Source organism: Sphaeramia orbicularis, chromosome 11 (genome assembly GCF_902148855.1).
Source record: "Sphaeramia orbicularis chromosome 11, fSphaOr1.1, whole genome shotgun sequence".
NCBI lineage: Eukaryota > Metazoa > Chordata > Actinopteri > Kurtiformes > Apogonidae > Sphaeramia > Sphaeramia orbicularis.
The window spans coordinates 11,926,451-11,950,377 of record NC_043967.1 but is presented as its reverse complement, the minus strand read 5'-3'; the positions used below and the strand labels follow the sequence as shown (position 1 = coordinate 11,950,377).

At 38.7% G+C, this 23,927-nt stretch overlaps 1 protein-coding gene across 1 annotated transcript in view; it reads right to left on the bottom strand.

Moving 5' to 3' along the window:
- Positions 1 to 23,927, bottom strand: part of gabbr2 (gamma-aminobutyric acid (GABA) B receptor, 2) — a 526,760-nt gene that overhangs the window by 180,978 nt on the left and 321,855 nt on the right. Inside the window, 3 exon segments of the mRNA XM_030147570.1 lie at positions 4,093 to 4,215; positions 20,030 to 20,137; positions 22,635 to 22,767. Coding sequence (XP_030003430.1) covers positions 4,093 to 4,215; positions 20,030 to 20,137; positions 22,635 to 22,767 — 364 coding nt within the window.

Below are 23,927 nucleotides of genomic sequence, written 5' to 3'. Positions count from 1 at the left end.
ACCACAAAATATGAATAACATATAGGAATCTAAAACACATTTTTCAGGAGGTTATCACTCCTTGACATAAGTCGCGTTTCCATCCAATAGCAGATTTTAATGAAGAGTATGTGTGTTTCTGTTCACCGTTATGTGAATCAAGAGCTAGTTTGTCGTGATCATGGTTCAATAATATTCTGTCAGAGCTGCTTTGACGAAATGACAGACATATTCTGATAAAAAAAAAAAATAGGACCAATGGCCCTGTAGCTTACCGGCCAAATGAAAAGCTTTGGGAAATGTATCCAGATGCCATTTATTATCACCCAGTTATGTGTATTTATTATATTACAGAAACAGCGATGACGATTGAGCGATGACGTCACCAGGAATCCTCTTCTGATCACGTGAACGAGGTTATTTCTAAACAAATAATATGTGCGAAGGATCACACTGCACATGCCCGAAGGAAGTACAGTCGGCAATTGGTTGTTGACAATCACATGACCGGATTTCTTTACCTGAATGATGTTTTTTGTAAACAATCAAACATGTGCTTCTGTAACACGCAGACATGTAAGAATTTGGACAACTCAAAACAACAAATTCGAATCCAGTTTAATGGTGCCAAGCGAATCAGCATATGGCTACCATGTTTTGGTCATATTCCAATCAGATCTGTAAAAAATTCAAATTCCAACTTGATATCATTGATACTTACTGATTTATTGGATCAATCCACTTCCTATCTCTTATAATGGGAAAAAATTTCAAAGTCGCACCAAATCCAGAATCAGATCCGGATCCAAATAATTTCAATAACTTTTGCTGACATCATCATAAAGAAGCTGTATACCAAGTTTGAAGTCAATCAGAATAGTAGTTTTGGAGAAGAAGACGATTGAAAGTTTTGTAACGGACGACAGACAATGACGGACGACGACGGACGACAATGGACGACTACAGACGGCGACAGACGACGATGACAGATGACTACAGACGACGACAACAGACAATTAAAGCCGCAAGCGGCATCTAAAGGCCCTCACCAAGGGCACGTCCAGTGGAAGTATGCTCATCGTTCAGCAGGTGGCGCTGTAGCCCCAAATTTTGTGTCTTCTAATGAATGGGTTTAGGCCTGGGACATTGACAATTGATTTGAGACAAATCAGTGTTCGTATGTCCGAACTGAACAAAATTTTGTATAAATAAATCTGTAGGGGGCGCTATGAGCAAAAATTCAATTTGTTCCATTGAATGGGTGTAGGTCTGTGAGATGTACCACTGAGTCAAATTTGAGCCAAATCGGTGTTCGTATGTCTGAACTGATGCAATTTTCGTGAAGGTAAATTTGTAGGGGGCGCTACTGAGCGAAGTGGAAATTTGTTTTGATAAATGGGTGTAGGCCTGGGAGATTGACAACTGATTCAAATTTGAGCCAAATTGGTGTTCGCATGTCTAACGTGAAGTAATTTTCGTAAAGGTAACATTGTAGGGGGCGCTATGGCGCCGAATTTAAAATTTTTCTGATAAATGGGTGTAGGCCTGGGATATAGACGTCTGAGTCAAATTTGAGCCAAATTGGTGTTCGTATGTCCGAACTGAAGCAATTTTAATAAAAAATATTAAAAATTTTTGTAGGAGGCGCTGTATTGCAAAATTTCAGTTTCTTTTGATAAATAGGTGTAGGCCTTTGAGACAGATGTCTGAGTCAAATTTGAGCCAAATCGGTGTTCGTATGTCCAAACTGATGTCATTTTTGTAAATGTACATTTGTAGGGGGCGCTATAGTGCGAAATTTAAATTTCTTTTAATAAATGGGTGTAGGCCTGGGAGATGGATGTCTGAGTCAAATTTCAGCCAAATCGCTGTTCGTATGTCTGAGCTGAAGCAATTTTTATGATGGTAAATTTTCGAAAAAACTTCGCAAAGTTTGCAACCTTGTCACAAAAAAACGGTGATGCCGATTCAAAAAATTCGGCTAACTTTTGATGCCCCACTTCTCTAGATACTGTACACCGATTTTGAGCTCATTCGGCCAAACGGCTTAGTTGGAGATAGTTAAAATACAACTTCAGCAAAAACGCTGACTCAGCATTTTGGAAATTTCAAACCAATATGGCCGACTAAGGGTTGGTTTAGGGTCATGGCCATAATAATATTTTTTGTTTGTCTCCTCATGATGAATCTGTCTACCGATTTTCGTGGCTCTACGACAAACTTTATGTTGGACGCGCTCCCATTGGCGCAATGCATTTCCACTTTTCAAGGGGGCGCTGCCGCAACGTTTCTTTACCGACATCTACGAAACCTATACGTAAATTCAATTTCTCACACTTCTGAATTTTAGGTGAAATTTGGTGAGTTTTCGTAAATGTTCAGAGGGTCAAAATTGAGCTCAAAGCGCAGGAGAAAGAAAAATAAGACAAAAAAAAAATAAAAATAAAAATAATAATAATCTGAGCAAGAACAATATAGCTGTTTCTATGGCAACCACGTATTTGCCCTTTTTTGAAAGTTCTCGAGGTCCCCCACATGTGTGTGGGGTCAGATGTCACCTGTCGTGCACTTACACACATGTGACTGACCCCGAGTGGGCGTGTCCCATTGACTCCCATTCATTCTGAGCAGGTGTAAATATGCGATTTGTGCACATGTCATATACATCGTCGGAAAGGTCTCAGTGCCGTGAATGTGAATATGTGTGAGAGTGGCGACAGTGGCGAAAGGCAACCGCGTCACTGGCGATTTCGTCCCCATGCGCCCACTGCAGACTCAATAGGCCCTGCGCCGGCTTTACTCGGCTCGGGCCTAATGACAGACGACTGCAAACAACAGACGACAATGACAGACCACGACGACAGACGATAACAGACACCGCATGACGACAATAGCTTACGGTCTATCGGCTGGTAAGCTAATAATAAGCTAAAAATGAAGCTGACTTTTCTGCATTTCCACTCATGTTTTTTTTCCAATATGTCAACTGAAAATGCATAAAACCTAAGAAATATAATAAAGACAAAACAATACAATGTGAACAAAAACATCAGCACTAACAGTCCAGTATCACACACACACACACACACACACCCATCCCACTCTCTTATTACTGTAATCCTAACTCTCTGTATCCACCTTGAAAAACATACTCCACCGCTATTAATTGCCCTTGGCCTAACATAAGCCTAAATTGGTTTGAATTAAGCAATTTATTAAGATGTTAAATTTATAAGCTCAGCATCCGCTCGGTAACTGGTGGGGCACTGAAGCATCTATTCACAGTATTAACAAATAATAAAAAAAAAAAACAGACTAGACTCAGCATTCCTTTAATATATGCATCTTTAAATCATCCTGACTATGCATTTAACACAAAGTCTTTAGGCCTATTCTAATAGCAAGTTGGACACACTCATCTTTAAACTGCACCCAGAGACAGATGTACTGAAGAGTAAAGCTGTACTGCATCATATTTTATACTGTGGATGATAAAAAAATAAAAAATAAAAAAAAACTCAATCTGCAATTTATACCAAAACTACTAAATCCGCTAAGAAAATAAATATGCAGTTGTGCCCTGCGTATTCACAGTTGGCAGTCTCTTAATGCCACTGACAGTAATGTGCAAATATGTTATGTCTCCCAGAAAAACATACTTCACACTCCATCAACTACCGATGTCAAAGCTGTGTTTATTCTACCCATCACCAATCACACACAATCTGAATCCGTGCTAACCAATAGCAGCACAGAAGAGTTCATTTCTAATCGACACCACACCGCATCTCCAGCGAGGAAATAGAGTGGCTTCTTTTCCAGCGTTTTCGTGCCAATGTCTCATATCCAAGTTGGCAAATGTCCGGCCATGGGAAGAGCACAGGAGGCAGCAATGGCTCACATCCTGACCCAAAAATAACAAACACAGCAAAGATGCATATTCTCCAGCCCGAGGCGGACATTGTGTTTGCCTCAGCCACAAGCCCGCACATATTTCTGGCAGGATTTTTTTTTAATCACTGGGATTCTCTCATGTTGCATCAATGTAAACAAAAGTACTCATTATGTGCAAGTGTAGGCAAGTTATGGAAAAGCATCAGAATGCAGACTGACCTCTAAGCTGTATTCTTCCACCGTCCTTTTAAGTGGGTCCACAATCTGCCAGCAAATGAGGATGCACAAGTCGATTAGCAGCATCCCACCGACGATAATCAACAACTTCTGGTCCTTTATGATCTGAGAAGAGACAGGAAGAGAAGATGGTTATACTGGGCCAGTAGAACCCACCTGCTAATGTTATTTATGAGTATTTGTGTGTGTAGTGCTGTGTAAAACGACACTGCCTACTGACCACAGTAATTATGCAAACCAAGTGTTTCTCATCTCATCACAGGACTCTGCTGGTGTTCGCTTCCACCATCTAATCAAGGGCCGATTAGAAAGCAGTTAGCTGCAATTAAATATCTACTAAGACCAAGAAAGCCAGCCAAAGCAAGTCAAATGAGCCCCAGATACCACGACCTGGTTTAGGGTTCAGAATCTGATACTCCTGGCTGTGTGAAGGTGGACCATTTTCACATTTTTTGGGACTGTGCTAAGATCTTACCCTACTGGTAGTGATGGGAATCAAGAACCGGTTCTTTTTGAGAACCGGTTCCCAGTAGCTTGATTCCTTGGATTCGTTTGCCTGCCTGCTTAAAGGTGCTGGAGACTTTCGTGAGCAATTTTTCATCAAATCTGCAAAACCTCAGTCATAGCCTCAGTATCACGAATCTGTAAGTCTTTCTGGGATTACTCACCTGAATCACTTGCATTACAGTGAACAATTTCGAAGTGCCATCCACCATAAACAAACACCATGTGTTTACATTCAGAACCCAGAAGTATTTGTGGGAAATGGAGGCTCATGCTCGTGCTGCCGCTGCGGCTGCAGGCGGCTGCGTGAACCTCCCTGCAGCAGCAGCGCTAGCCTCCGTTTCCCACAATGCACGTCGTGACAAAAAATTCCAAAGATTCCGGGTTCTGAATGTAAACACATGGTGTTTGTTTATGGTGGATGACACTTTGAAATTGTTCACCATAATGCAAGAGATTCAGGTGAGTAATCACAGAAAGACTTACAGATTCGTGATACTGAGGCTATGACTGAGGTTTTACAGATTTGATTAAAATTGCTCACGAAAGTCTCCTGCACCTTTAACGATTCTGTTTACTGATTCTGCCTTCATTGCGCATGTGTGATGATGTCACGCTGCATTGCTTTGGTCAGAACGTAGCCAACATTGGCGTTGAGGCAGAAAAAAGACCACAAAAAGTGGACACCAGATCCACTGGAACGCTTGCAAAGTTTCCTTTTCTTCAAAAGGGTGGAATCCCTGCAATATGCTCAGACATTTGTCCACAGCATGTGATTCATTTCCAGTATTGTTACGTATTTGATACGGTACTTAGCGACGCTTGTGAATCTAGCGGCAGAGCGAACACCAGGCTGGTTCTGGTGCAGGCAACAAATGTCCTGCCCCCTCAAATAAAAGTTTCTGAAGGTAGGGGAAAGGAAATGAGGTGCACAACAATGGGAGACAGAGAGGAATTAGTAAAGGGTCTTTAGTTTCCCTTTTACAGTACGATGCCCCCCCAAACCAAGCCTGGTGTCATCTGTTATTATTATTTGTGCATACTGTATATGTTATATTTTCTGTGCAGAGATAGAAATATAAAAGACAGTTAATGCAAACCCACCCGTTTGTACTCTTTTATTCCCTCACCCAATGAGAATCGATACGAGAATTGGATCGATAAGCAAAATTGATAATGGAGTCGAAATCATTAAATTCTTATCGATTCCCATCCCTACAGATTACTAAACTGCCTGTTGAAAGATTTAAAGAATAATAATAAAAACAAAAGCTGCATGCTCCCATGCATGACATCCCTCTGATCACATTTCAAGATTTTGGGTTTCCACAGCACCCCCACCCCCAAACCGGGCCCAGTGTCCTTTCGGCGTTATTATTTGTGCATATTGTATATGTTATATTTTCTGTGCAGAGATGGAAATATAAAAGACAGTTAATGTAAAAACACCTGTTTGCACTCTTTTATTCCCTCACCCAATGAGAATCTTTAAGGAATCGAATCAGTAAGCAAAATCAGAATAGAATCGGAATTGTTAAATTCTTATCGATTCCCATCCTTACCTACTGGTCATTGGTGATAAAGGAAATAAACAATATAATAGTACTGGACTTACCATTTCATTTTATCATGAATTCTTTGGGTAACCTACCACACAAGACGAGGAAATCTGACCGATATCTTTTGTTAATATTATTAGCAGGGGCAAAAAAAAAAGCCATAACTCGAAAATGGTTGTGCGAAGATCCACACTTCTGGAGTGGACACATGTTGTGAATGCAAGACTGACCTTCTCATTAAAACTCACTGCTGATAAATGTAAAAAACATTGGGAAAAATGGAATGTGTATGTTAATCAAAGAAATCCTTGAACCTGTATAATCTTATCCTATTTTTTTCTGAACCTGTCTGTATTTTGTTTGTCTGGAGTTTGAACCTGGATGCTCTAATTGTTGCGGTCTGTCTTTATTATTATTTTTTGGTTTGTTTATTTTGCCTTTCATAAAATGTGGTGATAAAAATAAAGTATAAAAAAAAAGACTTTGATACTCTTACGACTTTCATTCTGCGGCACATGTTATCTATTAAACATGACAGGACTCTCTAATATGGACTGAAAATGAACGGTTCTGTCACTGCCGCGCCAACATCAAGCCTCGATTTTATTACCATGTGGCTGGAGAATGTGGAATAGATCCACCAAAAAGAACCAAATGTGTCAACCACTGAAGCTCCTCTTTTGTACCATGAACTTTAGAGGGATGAAAGCCATGACCTGTTTGTGATCTTTATTTATAATAGCGTTTGACTGTATGAAACCGCAGATCAAAGAAAAGGTCACGGAACACAGGCTGGAGAGTATCACATAGCCCAGATGCAGCTCAGCGGTGTCGCCCGGGTCTCCATCCGCCGGTGGGCTCAGGATGAGGTGTGCGAGGGGATTGTTTTTTTGATCTGCTGCCTTTTGATGCTGGTGCCATTGAACAAATGGAGGGCCAGGCTTGTAGAAATATTCTAATGTTTTCGGTCAGTTTGGAGAAGTAATATTAGAATACATCAGGTTAAACGTGTGAGGTGATGAAACATTTCATTCTATCACGGACAACAGTAGTCGCTTTTCCATTGGACATCTGCGCAAAACTTTACCGATATGAACATAATGAATTTTCCAATATTTAATTTACTGATCATGCAGATGTTCATGAAAGCTCAGATTAAAGTTGAAGGTTATTTTATCAAAAACTGAGAACACTGAAGAAAAAGTGACTTTTTCAGAAAAATATATCATTAAATGAACATAACAACAAGTGTCTCCATCTATTGTCATTGATCCAACTCCATGGGTTTTACTGGTGAATCAATGCTGTAGAAGATGACGGTGTTTTTACCAGTGTTTTTCACTACAGAGCCTTTGAACGTCCAAGTGGGTCATATCTGATGACCATGAAAAGATGACAAACTGCATTTTACAGCAATTATTTACATGGATTGATAGAATAAATAGATGAACAGGTATTAAACAGTTCAGATCAGTAGATGGTTTTGGTCAGTGGTGGATGTTTGGGTCTTTATGGTGATAGTTACAGTAGTGGCTTTTCCATTGGGCATCTGCGTAAAACTGTACCGAGATTTACAAAATGTCGAAAAAACAGAAGTGCGTAATGTTGGTTTTTCCATTAAATCACAAATGCCATGATTTGTTTATTTATTATTGCAAGATGACACAATAAGTAATTCCATAAACATGGCCAAAAACGTAAATATGGTGTTGATTTACAGATACATTCATTATTATTATATATTACCCCTCTATCTCGTACTAAAGTAAAAAATGATTGGGTTTCCTGGTGTGTCCACACATACCGCGACATGTTTCTTCTTCTTCTTCGCTCGTTGTAACATATGTCAACATCCATTTTTTTTTAATTCATCTGACTCTAGTTGCGAAAAAAAGTCTTTCTATTGCAGTTTTGTGTGATATACCATTTGTGCTACACCCGAAAAACCACCTCTTCCAAGCGCAAAAACTTTTAATCGAAAAATGAGACTGTTGTTCTGTTTTGTTCTGTTTTGTTTTGCCTTGTTCCATTTTGTTTCATTTTGTCTGTGTGTAAATTTGTTGGTATGAATCTATCTGATGTGATACTTCAGTCTGTCGTCTTTTGAGTTTTTACAATCTAAGTCCTATGACTGTATGTTGAATGTCGATGTGTCCAATAAATAATAAGTTTGAAAAAAAAAAAGAGACTTTTGGTGAAATTGTAGTTTTTCCATTAGGTAAATCACAGGTGTCAAACATGTGGCCCGGGGGCCAAATCCAGTGTGCCAAAGGGTCCAGTCTGGCCTGTAGGATGAAGTACACTGAAGATATTAACAATGAATGGTGTAAAAATCATTTTAATTCAGGTTCCACATGCAGACCAATTAGTTCTCAATTGGGTCAAATCAGTAAAATATTATCATAACAACCTATAAATAATGAAAACTGCAGATTTTATCTCTGTTTTAGTGGGAAAAAAAAGTAAAATTACATGAAAATGTTTATATTAATAAACTATCCTTTTACAAAAAAAATGTGAATAACCTGAACTGTCTTCAGAGAAATAAATGCAATTTTACCAATATTCTGCCTGTTAATAAATGTTTTGTGTATTTGTAATTGTAATGTAAGTTGTAATGCACATGTGTAAATGATAAACTGAGGCAGAACATTGTTAAAATTGCACTTGTTTTTCTTAAGACACAGGTGTCAAACATGCGGCCTGGGGGCAAAATCCGGCCCGCCAAAGGGTCCAATCCTGCCCGCGGGATGAATTTGTGAAATGCAAAAATTACACTGAATATATTAACAATCATTGGTGTCCAAATCATTTTAATTCAGGTTCCACACACAGATCAATATGATCTCAAGTGGGTCAGACCAGTAAAATACTATTATAATAACTTATAAATAATGACAACTACAAATTTTCTCTTTGCCTTAGTGTAAAAAAGTAAAATTACATGAAAATGTTTACATTAACAAACTATACTTTTACAAAAAATGTGAATAATCTGAACTATCTTCAGAGAAATAAATGCAATTTTACCAATATTCTGCCTGTTGATAAATGTTTTGTGTATTTGTAATTGTAATGTAATTTGTAAGGCAAATGTGTAAATGATAAACTGATAAATTGAGGGAAAATATTGTTAAAATTGCACTTGCTATTCTTAAGACGTTTCAAGTTGTTCATATAATTCAGATTTTTACGTAAACTTTGTAGATGTAAACATTATTATAATATAAATTTACATTTTTCGCTGTTATTATTTTACTGGTCCGGCTCACATGAGATCATATTAGGGGGAATGTGGCCCCTGAACTAAAATGAGTTTGACACCCCTGAGGTAAATTTTTATGCATAAGTTATATTTGCGCAATTTGAGGGTCAATGGGAAAGCAACTAAACATTTACATTACATGGGATACAGTCTTGTATAATCGAATAAATGAAACTTCTCCTTTCCTAACAAGTAAAGAGTTGTGACAAAGATATTCAACATGTGTGACATCTTACACTGCCATCTGCCTGGTTGTGATACGCTATTCTGCCAAATGAGTCTATTTGACTAAATATGTAATGGCTCTTAATTACCAAAAGTGTTGCGTTCAGTTTTATTTTCCAGTATCGTCCGTCTGACATCTCGGTTGGATTCTAACATCTCCCTGTTTACTCATGAATCTGCATGAGAAAAAGACTCAGTTCTTAAAAAAAACAACTTTGCATATGGATATGATGGTAGCCAGTTGAAATAAATGTCTCTCATTTTCTGTGTACTCCCCATGGAAACGGAACAATCTCCATCTGCTGATCATGAAATGTGGTGAAAATGCTGAAAATAACATTTAATACTTAAAAAGACATTTAGGAAAAAAAACAAAAAACAAAACAAAAAAAAAAAAACAACTGTAAATCTATCTGCATGGTGTGCATTGTCAACACCCGAACACATTCACTTAGTCTTGGGGTTGCGATCTCGGCTGCAATAACAATTACATCAAAATTGATTTCTGCTGCCACACTAAATGGAATTGTCTGTATTCAAAGAAAACACTCACTTCTTGCAATATGTTCCAAAAAAGTTGGGACAGTAAATCATTTACCATTTTGTAATGTTCTCATTTTGTTTTCACCAAACTTAAAAGACATTCAGGGATGGAAGACACCAAGGGATGAAGTATTGGAGGTGTCACATCATTCCATTTTTCCTGCATTCAAGTCTTAAAGTGTTGAAGATGCTCTTTACATTCTCAACTAGGGACAAATGTGGACCACATCAGTCCAGTCCAGCACCTCCACCCTCCTCTGACTGGAATGTTAACCCAGAAAGACCTAGTGTTACTTTTGCGGCAGTTCCCAAATGATCTTTTCCCCTATATTTAACCTTTTTTAAGTGATTTATCACCATTTACTATAATATTATCTTCTGTATTTTGTGTTTTCAAGTGAAAATAATGAATTTTCCACTATTTAATTAACTGATCATGCAGATCTTCATGAAAGCTCAGATTAAAGTTGAAGATTATTGTATCAAAAACTGAGAAAACTGAAGGAAAAAGTGACTTTTTCAGTAAAATCTATCCTTAACTGAACATAAAAACAAGTGTCTCCATCCACTGTCATTGATCCAACTCCATGGGTTTTACTGGTGAATCAATGCTGTAGAAGACGACGGTGTTTTTACCAGTGTTTTTCACTACGGACTCTCTGAACGTCCAAATGGGTCATATCTGATGACCATGAAAAGATGACAAACTGCATTTTACAGCAGTTATTTACATGAATTGATAGAATTAATGGATGAACAAGTATTAAACAGTTCGGATCAGTAGATGGTTTTGGTCAGTGGTGGATGTTTGGGTCTTTATGGTGATAGTTACAGTAGTGGCTTTTCCACTGGACGTCTGCGCAAAACTTTACTGATATTTACAAAATGTCAAAATACAGAAGTGTGTTATGTCGGTTTTTCCATTAAATCACAAATGCCATGATTTGTTTATTATCATGAGATGACATGAGAAGTCATTCCATAAACATGGCCACGAATGTAAATATGGTGTTGATTTACAGATATATTCATTATTATTATATATTACCCCTCTATCTCGTACTAAATTTAAAAATGATCGTGTTTCCTGGTGTGTCCACACATACCACAACAAGTTTCTTCTTCTCTTGTTGTAATGTACGTCAACATCCGTTTTTTTAAATTCACCTGACTCTAGTTGCGAAAAAAGGTCTTTCCATTGCAGTTTTGCGTGATATACCATTTGCGCTACGCCCGAAAAACCACCTCTTGTCAGCGCAAAAACTTTTAATCAAACAATGAGACTTTTGGCGAAATTGTCGTTTTACCATTAGGTAAATTTTTATGCGCAAGTTATATTCACACAATTTGAGGGTCAATGGAAAAGCAATAAGTGACAGTAGGGATCAGCAGTTCGCGTTAGTTTGGGGTGGGATTTTTGTTTATTTGTTTTTCTTTTAACCTTGTAAAGTCTTAACCATTAAATCATTGAAAGAAAATTCCAGTTCTTTGAAACATCCTTCTGAACAACCCAAAGAAAAATTTTTCAAATATCAATTTCTATGTATGAGTTTCAATTTTGTATCACATTTGATACATATTATATATTACCCCTCTATCTCGTACTAAATTAAAAAAAAAGATTCCGTTTCCTGGTGTGTCCACACATACCGCACCATGTTTCTTTTAAAACTCTTTTTCTTCACTTGTTGGAACATGAAAGTAGTTGTGGAAAAACATCTTTTATTTGCAGTTTTGTGTGACATACCAGTTGCGCTATGCCTGAAAAACCACCTCATGCCAGCACAAAAACTTTTAATTCAAAAATTAGATTATTGGCGAAATTGTAGTTTTTCCATTAGGTAAATTTTTGTTCAAGTTTTATTCCCACTATTTGCGGGTCAATGGAAAAACAACTACTGTGATATTTTTGCATTTTCTCTTTAAAATAGTATAAGCTTCCATGGAAAAGTTGTCATCTTAATGCCAGCACGTGTTGCTCCAAAATCTTGCTGTACTTTTCACTTTTCAGCATTAATGGTGTCTCACAGAAGTGTCAGTGACCTTTGACCTTTACAGTTCCACTAGCCCAGTCCATGACAGACCCATGCCTCTAGCCTGGCTATAATTGGATGATCCTTTTTTCCATTTCTCCCAAAAAAGACCTGGAATACTAATAATATTGGGTCATTATTCCACTGAGTGACAAATCCATGGTGCTACTGGACACAGTTAACATAAGGCTTCAGTAAAACCTCAACTAGGATTTCTTTTTTTTCAGTTTGTGTTTTCCGTAGTGTCCCATTTTGTCTGATTTAGGATTGCATGTACATGGTGACTGATTGTATATCTTTGCGTGCACATACACCATCCCACAGAACGTATGCAAATGAGTGCTTGAGTGCTGCATATATGTGTGTATGTGTGTTTGTTTAAATGCTGTTTATGTGTTTGTTTGTGTATATATGTGTTTGTGCAGTATGTCACCTAGGAGTACTCTGTAAATTACTAAGATAGGCAGACCGACAAGTAGCTGCTACAGGGGCCTAGGTGTGAGGAGGTGATTCTTTATAAGTGTGTATTGTAGAATGTGTATTTGTCTTGTGTGTAGTTGGGGAAGGAGGACATTGATTGACAGCCTACACCCCCCACCTCCCCAACCCTCCAAACCGTGCTGTCTCAGGCACTGAGCTCTTTAAGAAGTGAAGGAGTGCTGGCCGCAACCCATCGAGTGGAACCCTTTATCGAACTCACCCCTGATTTACAATCTGTGCTCTCAAAGTGTATGGGAATAAGATGGAAAGAGGGAGCGAGGTGGGGGGTGGTGTGTGTGTGTGTGTGTGTGTGTGTGTGGGGGGGGGGGCACTCAAGCCCCAGTTTGAAGACAAGATGGCTAACACTTGGCTCGTCCCTCCCCTGACAGTGGTTGGCAGCGATTTCAGGGAAGCAACGGCAACTATCCCTCTGCTAAAGCCAAAGCACCTGCACTCAATCAACGAGGAGGAAGTGCAATGTGGTTGTGTCTTTTCCTGCACACAGAGCTGGGCCCTGAACGCACCTGGAGGTTTGAGGGCTGACATATGCAGCAGGGGTGAATGGCGCTTCTGATAGGACATCTATTTTGTCTGTGTTAGAACGTGGAAAAGGACAAACTGAGCAGAGATAATTAGCTGATATCGAATTAGCTAGATAATAAGCTCGGCTTCTGCCAACTTCTTTTCGGACATAAAGTACTGTTTAAAGGTGTGGAAGACTTTCATGACCAATTTTTCATCAAATCTGTTAGGGATGCACCGATTCTGATACAAGTATCGAGCATCAGCTCCGATACTCAGTGTGTGTACTCGTATTTGTACTCGTAAAAGTAATCCGATACAAATGCACCGGTACCACTTATAGCCGTGTGACATTCACAGTTCAGTGCAGCAGGTGCGAGGAGGAGGAATAATGTGTGGGGAGTGTGAAGAGTGTGGAGATTTAACCAAATAAATGACGGTGATAAAAGTAACGCTGACTGACAGTAACGTTACAGACACAGACAGATACGGACGCAGCGTTCTGTCCGTCCTCTGCGTACATTCCATCTGTTTTCCAGGTGCTGGCGGATGCGTACCCAGACGAAGAGGGGTACGGAGCAGTGTGGACCACCGCCAGCAGAAGTGAAAACGAAACTTATCACTCATTTCTCTTTTCTCTGCCTGCTGAAGCTAAGCTTTTAAACCTTACCAGCGAAAACGCTGCAATATTACTATCACATTAGTGTTACCTCTGTCGTCTCCACGTTTGTTATTACTGATTTTCTTCTTCTTCGTCTCAAAAAACTTTACTCTTCTTTGTGGTATTTGTCCAGTATGGTTAATTCAGAGCAGTGCCCCCTGGTGGATTAATTGACAAACGCTCATTCCAACACATTAAATGTCAGTAGCAGCACTTTGTTCCAGTCAGACTAATGACAACGACAATAAAGCACATTTACAAAAGGAACTAAGAACTGGAATGGGATTATTAAGTACTCGTATCGGTACTCGGTATTGGCAAGTACTCAAATGTAAGTACTCGTACTCGTACTTGGTCTGGAAAAAAGTGGTATCAGTGCATCCCTAAAATCTGTAAAACTTCAGTCATAGCCTAAGTATCTCAAATCTGTAAGTCTCCCTGTGATTACTCACCTGAATCTCTTGCATTATGGTGAACAGTTTCTTAGTGCCATCCAACATAAACAAACCGTGTGTTTACAAACAGAGCAGGGAGGTAACTTAGGCATCTTCAGGATTTTGTTGCGATGTGCATTGTGGGAAAGGGAAGTTCACGCAGCCACCTGACTGTGGCAGCAGCAGCACAACCATATGGTATTACATGGATGAAACAAACACGACGTGGAAACGGCTGAAACGCGGAAACAGCTGGAGGAATATGCATAGCGGGAAGGAAGCTCCTACCGTTTCCGCGTAGTGTCTGTTCCAGCTGCTGCTGTCAGGCAACTGCGCAAGCCTTTGGTTCCCACAATGCATGTTGCGACAAAATTCCGAAGATGCCCGAGTTACCTCTCAGCTCTGTTTGTAAACATATGGTTTGTTTATGGTGGATGGAACTAAGAAATTGTTCACTGTAATGCAAGAGATTCAGGTGAGTAATCACAGAAAGACTTACAGATTCGCGATACTTAGGCTATGACTGAGGTTTGACAGATTTGATGAAAAATTGGTCATGAAAGTCTCCCACACCTTTAAAGAGCCACAATGAAATAGTTCTACATTGTGTGACATTTGTTTTTTTTCTTTTTGGCAATGGCTACTGGCACTGGCACAAAACTGTCTATTGCCACAAACCAATCAAATGTTAGCATTTGTTTTTTGTTTGTTTTTGTTTTTAACTTGTCTTGTCCAGCATCCTAACAGCAGAGTGGTAGTCTGGCTGCTTTTTGCTGCTGAACAAATTTGCTTTTCCAATGGAAACTTCATAAAGTATTTGAGGCTCCCCTTGATATTCTACTGTCTTTATTATGAGTTGTGTTGAACCACATTTCGATGCTGGACCTGACGTGGAGAAATGGGGGAGGGGCAAGATAAAAGAAGGTGGTGAAGACCCTCACAAGAAAATATCAACAATACAAACAATAACAACCATGGTGATAATTATAATGGTAACAATATCTACAACCAGAACTGAGTAAACTGGGCAGAAGAGAAAGAAAAACAAAGAACAACAAATAAACAAACAAAATTACAATAAAATAAAATAAAATAAAATACATAAGACCTATTAAATGACAAATATAAGAAAAGAAAGCATGAACAGAACATCCTAAACAATGACCACCCAAATAATATGTTAGCATTTGTACTAGAGCCAGTCATGGATACTGTTACATGAACTCCCCCCCTCCCAAATTTGAAAATCATTTGAAAAAAATAAAAGAAAAAGAAAAATACTGGGAATAGAACCCAGGTCTTCCACGCTGCAGTCCGATATATTACAGAGTGAGCTAAATGTCTGGTCTGTTTCAAGTTAACATATTTGCTAACTGATTGCCTTGGTACTTTCCGGGATGTAAGTTACCAGTCTAGACATGATATAATGAGGGCACTGGCTGGCTCTGTGGTAATAGACAAAGTGATATTTGGTGGCACAGTACTGTGTCAAGAAAAATAGCCACTTCGTTTGTTTTTGGGTTGACTTATGTCCTTCAATATATTGGAGTGTCCAGTTAAAATTGAGAGATTCTTTTGCGTACTTATGTTCAAAATAAAGTCTATCTATCTATCTATCTATCTATCTATCTATCTATCTATCTATCTATCTATCTATCTATCTATCTATCTATCTATCTATCTATCTATCTATCTATCTATCTATCTATCTATCTATCTAGCCATCCATCCATCCATCCATCCATCCATCCATCCATCCAAGCTGTGTTTTGCTCAAATGATTATAGTGAAAAAAAAGACAAATTAATAAAAATATAAAAGCACAGCTCTGGCGTCATTCACTTACAAATGCTGTGCTGATCTTGTGTTGGCCTGACTGTCAAACTGCAGTTGAAACCCAACCTAAAGTAAGTGAAGCTGGAGCTGGAGTTGGAGCTGCAGCTGGAGCTGGAGCTGGAGCTGGAGCTGGAGCTGGAGCTGGAGCTGGGTCAGGCCTCTGTGTCTGTTAACCTGTAGACTGGCTTTAACTACACAGCTTGGCCTGTTTTTCAGCTTCTCTCTTTTCTCCTCACAATACCCAACCTAGTTTCTTATCCACTTGTGCCACTGTTCCCTTTTCCCTTTGCCCTGCTTTGCTCTCCTCCTTCTGTCTCCTCTCCCACCATTCTGCCACCACCTCCATACATCCCTCCGACCTCTGAGTCTTTGATCCATCTCTCTTTCCTCCCTCTCTCTCCTCCTGCTCTCTCTCACTGGCAGGACACCCACACTTCCTCAAATATTCAAGAGGTTGAGAGAGAGAGAGAGAGAGAGAGAAAAAGAAATAGAGTGCCAGATCTATAAATACAGAGAAGGCCATGCACAGTTACAACACTCGGTGAGCTCAGCACCACTTTATATAACTGGGCCAGTCAAACAGATTGTTTCAGATGTTTAAAAACCCATTTGTATTTCTGAATTTTCTTCAGAGGAGAGTTTTTTTTTTTTTTTTTTTAAAGCAGGTGCTGAGGGGAGCCAGCCTCTCAGCGTTTGTTAAAAAGCAGAAATCTGTACACAAACACCCACGCTGTAGTGACGGGCCTTCAAAGGGCATGTGAAGCTTCCTGATTTAGACTGGCAGGTTTGTGTGTTTGAAAATGAAAAAAAAAAAAAAAAAAAAGATGGCAGAAGAGCATCCTTGTAGTAGTCGCTTTTCCATTGGACATCTGCGCAAAACTTTACCGATATTTACTAAATGTCGAAAAAACACAAGTGCGTAATGTCAGTTTTTCCATTAAATCACAAATGCCATGATTTGTTTATTTATTATTGCAAGATGACACGAGAAGTCATTCCATAAACATGGTGAGGAATGTAAATATGGTGTTGATTTACAGATATATTCATTATTATTATATATTACCCCTCTATCTCGTACTAAATTAAAAAATGATTGTGTTTCCTGGTGTGTCCACACATACTGCCACATGTTTCTTCTTCTTCTTCGCTTGTTGTAACGTACGTCAACATCCGTTTTTTTTAATTCACCTGAGTCTAGTTGTGAAAAAAGGTCTTTCCATTGCAGTTTTGTGTGATATACCAGTTGTGCTATGCCTGAAAAACCACCTCTTGCCAGTGCAAAAACTTTTAATCAAAAAATGAGGTTTTTGGTGAAACTGTCGTTTTTCCATTAGGTAAATTTTTATGCGCAAGTTATATTTACGCAATTTGAGGGTCAATGGAAAAGCGACTAGATATAAATCCCATTTCCAGACATTTTTGTTCATTCATTTGAACCTTTATGTAACCCAGTGTTCTCATTGCTGTGGTGAATAAAACCACATGGAAAACAGTTCCCACTGACTGCATGTTTACTGGCCCTCATACTACTATTGCCACTACAGTCAGTTTCCCATTAATGTGCTATCAATATGATTTCATTTTGACACAGTTTTGCTTATAAGGAATGTAACACATCATATGATTTTCATTCAGCCTCAAGGACAACACAGAGTGGATAAAACAGGAAGAAACAGAGCTCTTATATTGGAATGACACTGAAGCTGTTGTGAAGGGTGTCAGTTAGGGAAGATTTTACCTGTAAGAGGAGAAACTGGTTATTAGTTGAGCCATTCTCTGTATTTTGGCACAGGCTGCTTCTTGTTTGTCTTTAAAGGTGCGGGAGACTTTCGTGACCAATTTCTCATCAAATCTGTAAAACCTCAGTCATAGCCTAAGTATCTTGAATCTGTAAGTCTTTCTGTGATTACTCACTTGAATCTCTTGCATTACGGTGAACAATTTCGAAGTGTTATCCACCAGAAACAAACCATGTGTTTACATTCTGAGCCGGGAGGTAACTCCGGCATCTTCGGAATTTTGTCACGACATGCTTTGTGGGAAAGGGAGGTTCACGCAGCCACCTGACAGCGGCAGCAGCAGCGCAACCATATGATAGTATATGAATGAAACAAACACGATGCGGAAACAGCTGAAACGTGGAAACAGCTGGAAGAATATGCATAGAGGGAAGGGAGCTCCTGCCGTTTCTGCGTCGTGTCTGTTCCAGCTTCTGCTGTCAGGCAGCTGTGCAAGCCTTCGCTTCCCACAATGCTTGTTGCGACAAAATTCCAAAGATGCCCGAGTTACCTCACAACTCTGTTTGTAAACACATGCTTTGTTTATGGTGGATGGCACTAAGAAACTGTTCACCGTAATGCAAGAGATTCAGGTGAGTAATCACAGAAAGACTTACAGATTCGTGATACTGAGGCTATGACTGAGGTTTACAGATTTGATGAAAAATTGGTCACGAAAGTCTCCCACACCTTTAAATAATGTGTCCTGCGACACTTATGCCTCACACACACCTCTCATTTAACCGGTGAGGTCGCTCTAATTCGTTAACATGGGCAGTAACATAACCACCACACACAGGTATGAGTCAGTGTGTTCCAGGACTTAAACTAGAAGGAAACCCTATTTCAGCTCTGTGGAGAATTTAACTCTGCTCATCTGAGATGGACTCACAGACGGCAGAAACATGTCCAAGTTTCTGGACACTGGGCTCTACGTGCCAACGATGAAAAAGCCTGTTATCAGTCATAGTCACAGATGGTGGAAAAGCCAATATGTGTGATGGTTTGGGGGTACATTACCGCCTATATGCTGGGTCAGTGTGAAGGGGCCTTTAAGGCAAAGACGTTATTGGAATATTAGAAAAACATATGCAGCCATGAGGTTGGCAGCTGGTGTCTTGTATACAACCAAAAGTGTCAAAATACCAAATAATTTTCCAAAATGATTAAAAAGTCTTAGAGGATGGAAAACCCACTGAACACAGTCTTAAGTGTGTCTTTGAACCAACATTCTTGAATGTGTTGCAGGATCAACATCAAAATTGTTTGAATTTCCAAACTACAATTGATTTGGTCTGTGAAAATGTTGAAAATCCTTTATACACCTTTGTCAGTTAAAAAAGGTTCAAATGAATGAACAAATCCCACATTTGAGATTATACAGTACTGGTGCATTGACCAATGTGGAACCACAGGTTCTAGATGTGGTCGTTTTCATGCTGGGGAGAGCTGACTTTTGGGAAAAGATGTTAGTCTATATTTTAGAAGTACTGACATAAAAATAGCTTGGTAAATCATTCTTTAAAATTTAAATAAAAATTAATATATTAATACCGATCTCTAGGGACTGAGGACAGTAAATGCATCGTTCCTGCTTTTCACTTCATTTCCCATCATGCAGCATGGTACTGCACCTTCTCTTCAATTGTCTCCTGATGTATAAGGCTGCTTCCTGTCCCTCCACCTGGCAACTGCTTAGCAACGTGAATTAAATCAGACTAATTAAATCTGACTTTAAAAACAGGAATTTTAAAGGAAAAAAGATATTTAATGTCGAGATGGGACTATTCCTCAACTGTAGGTACTAAATTGGTCAGTTAAAAATGTCTCAGTTTGTCAGAACCACACAGATACACACACAGACAGACACTCTGAGACCTTCCAGTATTATAACATAGGTTTTAGAAAATGTCCCAACCTTTCTATGAATGGAGTGTATAATAAAATAAAATGAAAATTAATTTGAAAATTTTCCTAGCCGCATGTAAAGCACTAATAAAGACTGTACTGTGAGTTTCACAATTTGAACAAGTCAAATTATTTAGCTTTAATAGCACAGAATAGAAGTCTCACTACCTTTTTCTTCATCTTCACATTTTTGAAGATAGCATGCACCCTCCAGGTCTTTGCAAACATGGCACCAAAAGCAGTCGTGTATCCAACAATGAGGATCCATGTCCGAACCTATCGGAAAAACAGAAACAGGCATAAACTGTGGTACATTTTGAACTGGTGATCAAGGCTTAGAAACAATCATAAGATCTGGCAGATATTTGCATTTTCCCAAGAAGTTCATTCAAAGTCGCATTGTGAAGCATTCTAAAAATAAAAAGCTGTCAGATTTGTTCTTCATCTTCAAGTGTTTGAGCTTTGGGAGAACATCCTGGACCATGGAAGCTGTCACACTCCTGAGAGCATTTCATCTTAATGAGAAACTAAATAAAGCCCTCTTACTGCTTCAGCACAAAGGACACAGCTGATGACGTATGTTTTTCAAGCTTGGAATTTAAATGTAGCCTTCAAAGCGCTAATACCTTTACTGATTGCGACATATGTTTGTCTTATTGCTGCAACACAAACGCTTATAAACCACACATGTACACCTGGCCTTCTTTCTGTTGCCATTCTACCTTATCTAGAATGCAGTAACCCAGGGGCAGAGTAAAGAAGACAGCAAAAAAAAAAGACAATTACAACATCTATTCTCAAGGAGAGCAGCAAATATTGATTGGCGGTGAATGGCTCAACCCCTGCGCTCCTTTGCCGCAGAACCTGGTCTGAAGTGACAAGCTCTGTTTTGGCTTCAGCCAGGTGGTGGCAGCTAGACGCTCGACGTGCCCTGCCTGACATTACTTTAGTGCAGGGGTGTCAAACGCGTTTTAGTTCAGGGGCCCCATTCAGCCCAATTCAGTCTCAAGCTGGCCAAACCATTAAAATAATAGCATAAAAACCTATAAATAATGACAACTCCAAAATTTTCAATGCAAAAAAATAACTTAAATAACTTAAATTCTGAAAATTTTTACATTTTACAAACTATCCAAAACAAAAAAAGATGTGAATAATCTAAAAAACCCTGAAATTTCTAAAGAAAAATAAGCACAATTTTATCAATATTCTGCCTCAACTTATGATTTATACATGTGCATTACAGATCAGATCTACCAAGGCACAAAACATTTGTTAAAATTGCACTTTTTTTTTAATGTCAGGTTGTTCATATTTGTTCCATTTATTGACATTTTATTGTTAAAGGATATCAGAATTTAAAGTTCTTTGCAATAAATCAAAGAGAAAAAATTGGTGTTGCCATCATTTAGAGGCATGATGTCAAATTTTTTTTTTTTTCACATTAAAGAAGAAAATTTGGAGTCATTATTTATAGGTTATTATACAATTATTTTCGAGTTTGATGCCTTGACTGTTAATACACTGTAAAAAAAAAAAAAAAAAATCCTGTTGTTTTTACGGAAAAAAACTGGCAGCTGTGGTTTCCAGAACAATACTGTAAAAAACACATCCAACTGTAAACATATTTACAGAGTAACATTTAGATTTAACATTTTAAACATGTAGATTTAACATTGGATTTAAATGGTAAATGGACTGCACTTATTTAGCACATTTTCTCCACCTTCATGGTGTCATCATGGCCCAACTGGGACCAGTTTAGGGTTCAGTGTCTTCCATGGACACTTGGACATATGGACAGTTGGAGCCAGGATTCGAACCACCAACCCTTTGGTTATTGGACGAGCCACTCTACCAACTCTACCAACCCATTCATTTACAAATTTAAAATGTTACATTGTTAAATGTTTACTTTTTTTAAATAACTTTTTATACATACACATATATACATATATATATATATATATATATATATATATATATATATATATATATACATATATATATATATATATATATATATATATATATATATATATATATATATATATATATATATATAAAAGCCAATATGCCATTATTTCAACATTATGGTCTTGCTATTTAAATGGCACCACATTGTATTTCAATTTACAGTTTCATTTTCTAAAAACAATATAAATACATCATTTCTACATACATATCTGGTTTTGTTCACATACTCTTCCTGTAAAAACTACAGCTATATTTGATTTAATCGTTAACACAAAAATCTTTTCAAATAAACAACTTTGCATTGTATTGTCACTTACAGTTTTTTTATGTTGCAATTTTACAACTTTTTGGTGTTAATTCTAAAGTCATTTTTTACAGTGTATCTTCAGTGTAATTTTTGCACTTTGCAAATTCATCCAGCGGGCCGGATTGGAAGTTTTGGCGGGCTGGTTTTGGCCCCCGGGCCGCATGTTTGACACCTGTGCTTTAGCGACTATGTGAGTGTATGTGTGTGTGCGACTGTGCCTGGGAGGTGCCTGCTATCTCAGTGGAAACCAGTTAACACTGTAATCAAAACTCTTTAATTAATCCGGCGTCTACATAGTCACACAGTAATGCTACCTGGGGGGAAACACTAAATGTGCTCCATGCTACTGAGAGACCAAAATGAGAGATTCACTCAGTTTTCAGGCCGTGGGAGTTGTCTTTAAGCTGCGTTAGCACATTCTATATACATCAAGAAAAGAAGGCTTGTTTCTGTTTTCAGATGTGCTGGTAGTGTGTTGGTGGAACTCACAGTGCAGAGGGTCTCAAACTCTTTATCGGAGACAAATCCCCCGTCTAAGCCAAACAGGAAGATGGAAGCGTATGAGAGCATGCCTCCTAGGATGATCAGGTTGTTCATGTAAGGACTTGACATCTTGATTAGTCTAGAGGAGAACAGAGGATTACATTAGAATACATTAATTAGAATAGAATTAAAAAGAAAAGATTTATCTGCCTGAAAAACACTAGGCAGAATATTTTTGGTTGGGAGGAGAACAGAAGGTAGAATCATGTTAATAGACACAGTGATGGTTAGTCATTATTTTTATGTCACTGTTGAATATGTTTATTGACAATAACATACAAAAATACACAACAACAACAAAAGCATAACCCTATAACACCAAACGTATCATATTTGATACATGAGTTTTGAAGAACTCTCCATGATCAGTGTGATTTTTTTTTCTTGAAAAACCTGATGTATACAATTAGACACATGCAATACACAGATAATCCACCAGGGGGAGGAGTTCATTCATCAGAGGCCTTTCCAGTGACACTACAAGACTGTCATTAATGAGGAAGGAGGAAGAACTTTGACAGTTTTGAAAAGGAATTACTACTAATAATAATGGATTAGATTTATATAGCGCTCTTCTATGAACGCATACTCAAAGCGCATACAGTGGATCTATTATTCATTCGCTCTCACATTCCCCCTCTGGTGGTGGTAAAATACATATGTATCCACAGTTGCCCTGGGGAAGACTGACGGAGGCGTGGCTGCCAATCTGCACCTCCTACCACCACCGAACGTTCATACACCAGTGTGAGCAGCAGCACTGAAAGCAAGGAGGGTGAAGTGTCTTGCCCAAGGACACAACAGCACATGGACAGAGCGGTATTCAAACCGCCAACCCTTCGGTTATTGGACGACCCGCTCTATCATCTGAGCCAGGGCCGCCCCCAGGGATTAACCAATTTATTAGACATTCATTCATTCATTCATTTTCTGAACCTGCTTTATCCTCACTAGGGTCACAGGGGTCGTTGGAGCCTATCCCAGCTACTTATGGGCAAAGGTGGAGTACACCCTGGACATGTCACCAGTTCACTGCAGGGCTGAACATATAGACACAAACAATCACTCTCACATTCACACCTATGGGCAATTTAGATGAACTCATTAACCCGGGGTGTCAAACTCATTTTAGTTCAGTTCCACATTCAGCTAAATTTGATCTGCAGTGGGCCGAACCAGTAAAATAACTAGAAGCACTCAGAGAGCGCAGACCTCTGCCAAGGCTGATCAGTGCCCCCC